This window comes from Alexandromys fortis, unplaced genomic scaffold, assembly GCF_014885135.2.
Source record: "Alexandromys fortis isolate MF-2015 unplaced genomic scaffold, M_Fortis_MF-2015_v1.1 scaffold_90, whole genome shotgun sequence".
NCBI classification, from domain to species: domain Eukaryota; kingdom Metazoa; phylum Chordata; class Mammalia; order Rodentia; family Cricetidae; genus Alexandromys; species Alexandromys fortis.
Window position 1 is genome coordinate 7,305,866 of NW_026067985.1, and position 7,262 is coordinate 7,313,127.

A 7,262-nucleotide genomic window follows, 5' to 3' on the forward strand; every position below is an offset into this window, starting at 1 on the left:
CCGAAGATCTCAGCTCAGCTCAAAATCCCCCACAGGCCAGGCATCATAGTGCCCGTCATTAATCCTCCCCTAAAGTTGGGAGGAGGACAAGATGCTCTCTGTGAGTTCAAGGCCAACCTGATCTACTATATTAATTAAAAAAATATTTTTTAAGACAGGATCTTGCTATGTAGTTATGGCTTTGCAGCCATCTTCCTGCCTCTTTCTTCCAACTGCTGGAATTACAAGTGTGTGCTACCATGCATGCCTGAAAGCAACGTTTTCCTCCAGTTTCACGGTGTTCTCTGCAATGCAGCCTAGTAAAAGCCTGTGGCCCTAACTTCTTTTTCCTCCACTTGCACACTGGGCCTGTTGGACTTGCTGCTGGGGGACCCCTTCCTGCAGGTCTCCCAAGGTTTTCACACATCCCAGTAGGTCGCTGCTCCTCAACGGCTGTTTCTGAGACTTGTCTTAAGGCTGTCCTCCTGCTCTTGCCTATTCTCTTCCTCACACCACACATTAGCATTGTTTGTTGATTGACTTTTGGCTACTTCTCTCTGGACCAGGCTGCACATAGTAGGCGCTGGCGAGCCGATCTGGAATGGAGCAGGGATCCTGGTCTGTCTTGTTTTTCTCTTGTCCTCAGGCTGTGAGAACCCGGGGTAGGAAGGTAGAAGGAAGTGAGGAGGCCGAAAGAACAGGAAGTAAAGGATTTTGGGAGGTGGAACCGTGTTATTTTGGGAAGAGGAGGGGGAAAAGTAAAACTCCAGCAATTCCTATTTACTGAGAATGCCAGCAGCTGAATCACACCCTGTAAATAATTCGCTTGTCTTTATATTTTACGGACAAAATATGGAAGCCCAGCGACGCGGAGCTTCTGTTGAGAGAGCACACAAAGGTGTAGTGGTTCCGTGGACCTCCGGCTTTGTTAACTTCTAGAACTTTCCTTTTCACTTGGGCAAATGTTGACTTGGGCAAATGTAAATGTGCCCTGCACATTTACAACAGACCTGTTGATTTTGTCTGGAAACGCCATGGGTTAATTTTTGTTAAAGACAGATTCTCCTTTTTGGAGTCCAGGCTAGTCTAGATCTGAACGTGTAGAGCAGACCGGCCTTGAACTCACAGAGATCCACCTGCCTCTGCCTGCACTGTGGCCGGATTAGAGGTCTGCGCCTTTACCCGCTGAGCCGTGCCGCAAGCTTTGCGTCTTTAACTTCTGAAGCTGCACTAGTTTTTTTCCTTGGCTCAGATCCTCCGTTTTTCTAGGATAGAACCCTGGAGACTCCAAGTGACTTCAGCACGGTCCCTTTAAGAGTGGTTTCCATGCTCGCGAGTGGGGGCGTGGCGGTCCCGGAGGCGGGGCCTGTGGGGGCTGGCCAATGGGCGGGCGTGTAGGGCTCAGGGGCGGGCCCCTCCAGGGCGGGCCGCTCAGGGTTAAAGGGGCGTCCGCAGGTCTCCGCAGCTCGGCAGCGGGGAGACAAAGCGCTCCTTCGCCGTCGCTCCCCAAGCGGTTCCGGGCCATGGGATGGACAGACGGTCGCGCCAGTCCCTCAGCCAGGTGAGACCCGGTGGGCGGGGACGGCGACGGGGACAGGATCTGCGCGGCCGTCGCACGGGACCCGCCCGCGGCCTCCATCGCGGTCCGGCCGCGCACCGCCCGGGCTTGCGGTTCTGCGGTAGTGCTTGCCTCAGTTTCTCTCGAGTCCTAGCTCTGGAGCCAGCTATAACCCCACGGATAGAGGACTCATCACTTTGTCTTATAATTTCTAATATTTATTTTTGTTTACGTGCGCGCGTGTGGAGGTCAGAGGACAACTTGCAGGAGTCGGTTCTTTGCTTCTACCATGTGGTTTCTGGTCATCGAATTCCCGTCAGAAGGCTTGGCTGCAAGCACCTTTATCCACTGAACTGGTTTGTTGTTTTTGAGACAGGGTCTTGAGACTGTGTAGCTGTGGCTGGCCAGGAACTCTATATGTAGACCAGGCTAGCCTCTAACTCAGAGATCCGCCTCCTCTGCCTCCCGAGTGCTGGGATCAAACAGGGTCTTGCTCTGTAGCTCAGGCTGGCCTCTACCTTCCATGTGCTGGGATGACAGGTCTGAGCTACCACAGCGGGTGCTCTGCCTGCTTCAGAATGTTTCCTCTGTAGTTTGTCACAGGGTGTCCTTATTTTTATCTTCTGAGCCTCCTTGAAGCCCGTTGAAGAAACTGAGGTCTGGGAAGTGGCTGTGACTAGTCTTCCACCCTAGACCAACTCGGACAGTTTTCTGGTTACTAGAGCATCATGCCCTGTTGATTCAGTAGTGTGGTGCCCTCAGCAGACTGAACTGGAGGGAGCACAGGGTGGTTAGAAAACGGGGAGCAGTTGCTCTCTCCAGGGGAAGCTAAAACCTGTGTCTCAGCCTTTTTTACTTTGCTCAGCTGGAGCAGGCAAGGGTCAGGGACTTGGCTGGGCCTTCTGTCTGCTAGGGTGGCCCCATCTGCGCAGTCAGAGTGGGTAGGTAATGGGCACTGGGCAAGTTATTGTCAGTCTTAGTGGGGTAGAATGACCCCTAGGTTAGTGCCCCACTTGGGCTGTTTGCTCTGAGCCCTGTTCTTGGGGCAGGTCAATCTTCCCATCCATGAATATGGAATGGGGACCACTCCTTGTCACAGCGCCCTCATCTTGACAAAGGTTTGTTTTGCCCTGTAGGCTCCCAGAAGTACCTGCTACACACTGGGCTCTCACATCCAGGCAGAAAAACCCTCCCTTCCTGGAGCAGGCATGAATGAGCCAGGTAATCTTCAGCTGGGGTGCAGTGATTGCCTGGTGGTGTCTTGTGGTCTGAGGATGCCTCTCCCAGGCAGTGGTGAAGCCCACCATGTGGTAGGGAACGGCACCCCAGGCGGAGAGTAACAGTAAGGGCAAGGGTCCTGATGTAGGAAAGTGTCTGGTGCATTTGGGGGACAGAAAGGCAGTCAAAGTGGCCGAGGTCTGGGGACAAAGGCAGGAAGAGATTGGGAAAGGAGCTGAGATTGGGGGAGCTGAGAAGTGGGTAGAAGTTATGGGAGATAAGGGCACCATTGTGGGTCTAGGAGAGGTGATCTTACCTTGAGTGGCAAGATAGGAAGGGGCAAAGGTAGAGGCAGGCGACAGCTGTAGAGGCTACTGCAGTGATTCCAGCAAACAGAGAAACAGAGATGGGGACCTAGACAACCATTGCTTTTGGAAGACTGAGGCGGGCATGGGAGGATCACCTGGCCTCAGTGATTAGATGTGGAGGGGAGGGGTACACCAGGGGCCACTCACTGAGACAGGACAGACTAGAGGGGGGCGAAGTACACTGTTAACAGCTGCCACGGCAGAGGGCCTGGTTCCCCGGGTCCTGATCTCATTGCCATAAACTTGACTTAGACACTTTTGCTCTCTTTTCATAGATGAAGAACTAGAGGTCCAGAGAGGCTGACTGTGCGCACCGAGGTGACCCAGCCTGGAGACTGAGCTGACGTGTAACTGAGTGAGCAGGGTCAGGTGGGCATGACGGATGTTTTGGGAGGGATGCATGAGTCACTTACGCAGAAACAGGCATAGAGAGGGACAGCGGATATAAGAAGCCACACAGCACAAGAAGGCAGAGTGAGGATTAAACACACCAGAGCCTTCAGGGGCTGAGGTCCCAGCCTCATTGCTCCTTGGGGATAAGCAGGTCTCAGCCTCCAGCTCGGCAGTAAGCTGTCCCTGACTGCAGTGTGGGTGGCAGGAGGCGGCAGGAAAATAAGTATTTGTTTGGCAGCCGCTTCTCCCTCCACCTATCTGGTGGCACAGCCTGGCCCCACAGAGCCACCACCCAGGCCTCATTCCTCCTGACTTCAGGCAGCGCCTGCCACCCAGGCAGAAGGGGTGGACATTGGCTGAGTGCTTACTCATTCCAGGCTCTTCACATACTCTTGAAAAGTATGGCCATGACAGGGGCAGCAGGGCGCAGGACCTCCTCCAAGATGCCACACTGGGCACCAGTGTGCCACCGCCCGCTAGGTCCTCCTGCCCACTGCTGCCCCCCTATGTTAGAGTGCCCTGCCCCTCCCTGTCAGTCTGGGCCGGGCTCCTGTTTTACCTAGAGTGTTTGCTGACAGCTGCTCCAGCACGCTGGGTGAGTTTTCCTCCACCCCCTCGGGTCCCCATTCCTCATAGCAGTAGGGTTTCAGCACAGGGCTTTTGTGTTCACTCTTCCCCTACCTGCCATGCTCTATGGCTCACCTCTCACCAGGCTGAGTCACAGAGCTGGGACCTTAGGGACCTCCTGGGGCCAACAAAGGCTCTAGCCAACTTGTTTTGTGACCTTGGCTGTGTGGTTGTTTCCTCAGTGTGCCTCTGTTTCCCCAACTGAGGCATGGTCACTAGCCTGGGTCACCCAAGGTCATTGCCTGCTGGAGCTAACTTGCGTGGTGTTGAGAGAGCTCAGAATGCTTAATGTTCTTTCCTGAATTAGGGGCAGCAGAAGGGCTCCGAGTGGCCACGTGAGACTTGGGTTCGAGTCTTGTCTCCCCGTGCTCACTGGGGCTGGTGTGGGTGTGGTGGAAGGTGGCCACTGGTGGTCCAGGAGTTGGTGATCTTAGGAGTAACATCAGCTCTGGTGCAGGGGACAAGGGCAGGCCTTGCGGCCATGAAGCTGAACGAGCGCAGCCTGGCCTTCTATGCAACCTGCGATGCTCCAGTGGACAATGCTGGCTTCCTCCACAAGCGTGGTGGACGCGGGGCGGGCTCGCACCGGCGCTGGTTCGTGCTTCGTGGCAACATGCTCTTCTACTTCGAGGCAGAGGCCAGCCGCGAGCCGCTGGGTGTCATCCTGCTGGAGGGGTGCACGGTGGAGCTGGTGGATGTCCGGGAGGAGTTTGCCTTCGCCGTGCACTTTGCCGGCGGTCGCTCTCGGCCCTACGTGCTGGCAGCTGATAGCCAGGCGGCCCTGGAGGGCTGGGTGAAGGCGCTGTCACGAGCCAGCTTCCACTACCTGCGCTTGGTGGTGCGTGAGTTGGAGCAGCAGCTGGCAGCCATGCGGGAGGGAAGCCCTGCCAATGCCTTGCCGGCCAGCCCAAGCCCAATCTCGAACCCGCGACCCAAGGAGAATGGCCGGGCAGTATGGAGTGCGCTGCCTGAGCAACCCACTGCAGCCCCCCAGCGCCCACCGCTACCGCCCCGTCGCAGGGCCTCTGCTTGCAATGGGCCCTTGGTATCATTTGCTCAGCTACATGAGCAGTATGGACTGGAGGTGCGGGCCCTCAGGAGCCAGTGGCGTGGAGGCCACACTGGCCTAGCTGGCCTGAGGGTCTCCTGGCATCCTTCTGAGTCTAGTGGGACTCATACCCAAGACCAGCCTTAAGGGGCCTACTGGCTGTGAGGGAAGCCTGAGTCAAGCCAGGCTTCCAGGGGACAAAGGACATGTGACCCAGAAGACCTGACCTCTGGGCTCAGTGGCAGTTACTGCCAAGAAGAACCTGGGGCCTGAACATTCTACAAGAACTCAAGGAATTGGTTGCTAGAGAGCCCTGCCCCAGGACAGCCCTGGAGTAGGCCACAGGCTCATGGGGCCCAAGGTCCACCTAGTACCGGTCCTCACAAGGGTCAGGAAGCCTGGGCCCAGAGGCTGCTGCCTGGGCTGCTCATTTGGGTCTGAAGCAGCAGGTAGAAGGTGGAGTTAAACTGGATAAATCCCCAAGGCCCTGGCCTGGAACCAGCTAAGGCAGGACTTTGCCCGGCCTTGGCAGGCAGGGCCTCTTAGAACCAAGTAACCTCCAGTCCTGGGCTGTGGCCTAGCTTCCTCCCAGGCTCACCTCTGCCTGATTCCAGACAACCAGTGGGCCTCCCTGCTGGGTCCCTTCTCAGTGCTGGCTCTCTTCCAGAGTGTTGGGCGGGACAACCTGCCCCACCTGGGTCTTGTTTACAGTCCTCCTCAGTGCCCTGCCCTGGGGACTGGAGGACACTCACTCCAGTCTCTGCGTCAGGTGGACAGATTTCACCCTGGCCCCACTCCTGTCCCGGGAGGCTCTGGGTTGGGGTTCTGTAGGTGATTCTGCCACCAGAGCCTCTTGGCTGCCTGCTGGTTCAGGCGCCAGGGCTTGGCTGTGGGTTTCACTTTGAAGTTTATAAGGTATTGCATTTGTCTTTCTTCCAGCAGTGAAGTTTAGTATCCGCACCCCCTCTCCCGTTACTGTTGACTGGTGGGAAGGGGTGGCATTGTCCCCAGGGAGTCCAGCCCTACCAGGAGACACACTGACACCTAGCTGTCACTGAGCTCTGCTGTCTGCACAGGTGCCTCTGGGGACTTGGTCCCTATCTTTTTAACTCTCCCACTGGGTGGGGCTCAGGTCTCCCTGGTGTGACCCAGCTGGCGGGCTAAGGCATAGACTCTAGTCTGGGATGGGTTTACAAACTCTAAAGGTACAGCGCAGGAGGTAGGGGAGGGGAGAGGTGCCCTTTTTCCCCAAAGCACAAAGATGGTCCAGCTGACTCTAGGGCTAAGAGATGTCTGCCATGGACAGGGTATGAAGGCTAAAATAAAAGCTGGTCAAGGAATGGCTGCTTGTATTATTTTCCTCCCCACAGAATCCCAGTTGATATGCCTGGTGGGCCCTAGAAGGAACATGAAGTGTCCTTCAGCCAGGCTGCCCTATCATCTCCCAGGGAAGACAATGACCTCATCTTGTGAGGGGGGAAATGGAGGCCCAGAGAGGTTGCCAAGGCCACACAGCTCGAGTGTCAACTGAAGTATCAACCTCTGACCCTGTGGCTGGTGGTGCCTTCAGGAGGTACATGGAGGGCCACAGGCCATACAAAAAGATGGGCAGGTGATTGACATGTGTGTGGGCCCAAACTACCTGATGGTGAGGAGAGGGGAGGGTCCAAGCCTGATGATAGTGCACACCTGTCCCAGCATTCAAGGGCGAGGCAGGAAGCACGCTAGCTGCAGGTGAGCCCCTGTCTGAACAGACCCTGGCCCTTCTTACTGGCCTGTTCCTGGTAGCTCAGGAGTGAGTGGACTACAAAAGATCCTGGCACTATGAAAAACGAGAAAAAGAGTCTCTGTAGTTGATTAGTAATGTCTGCTGTGCTTTTTCTTTTGGGGGGGGTTTTGTTTTGACTTTTTGGAAACACAGTTTGGCTGTCTTGGAACTTGCTCTGTAGACCAAGCTGGCCTTGAACTCAGAAATCCACCTGCCTCTGCCTCCTAAGTGCTGGGATTAAAGGGGTGCACCATAACTACCCAGTGGAAGATTTTATATATATATATATATATATATAAATTT

At 55.5% G+C, this 7,262-nt stretch overlaps 1 protein-coding gene across 5 annotated transcripts; it reads left to right on the forward strand.

Moving 5' to 3' along the window:
• The first annotated feature begins 1,400 nt into the window (after positions 1 to 1,400).
• Positions 1,401 to 6,531, forward strand: Pheta1 (PH domain containing endocytic trafficking adaptor 1). 5 transcript variants are annotated; one of them, XM_050159076.1, is made up of 4 exons: positions 1,401 to 1,540; positions 2,674 to 2,758; positions 3,399 to 3,492; positions 4,601 to 6,531. In XM_050159076.1, exon 4 carries the CDS (start codon positions 4,625 to 4,627, stop codon positions 5,336 to 5,338), a length of 714 nt encoding a protein of 237 aa, XP_050015033.1. In that variant the 5' UTR covers positions 1,401 to 1,540; positions 2,674 to 2,758; positions 3,399 to 3,492; positions 4,601 to 4,624; the 3' UTR covers positions 5,339 to 6,531. The 5 variants fall into 5 exon arrangements, with proteins under 5 accessions (XP_050015033.1, XP_050015037.1, XP_050015034.1 ...); XM_050159080.1 differs by having other exon boundaries at positions 3,399 to 3,478; XM_050159078.1 differs by lacking the exon at positions 1,401 to 1,540 and adding an exon at positions 1,554 to 1,893.
• Positions 6,532 to 7,262: the final 731 nt, after the last annotated feature.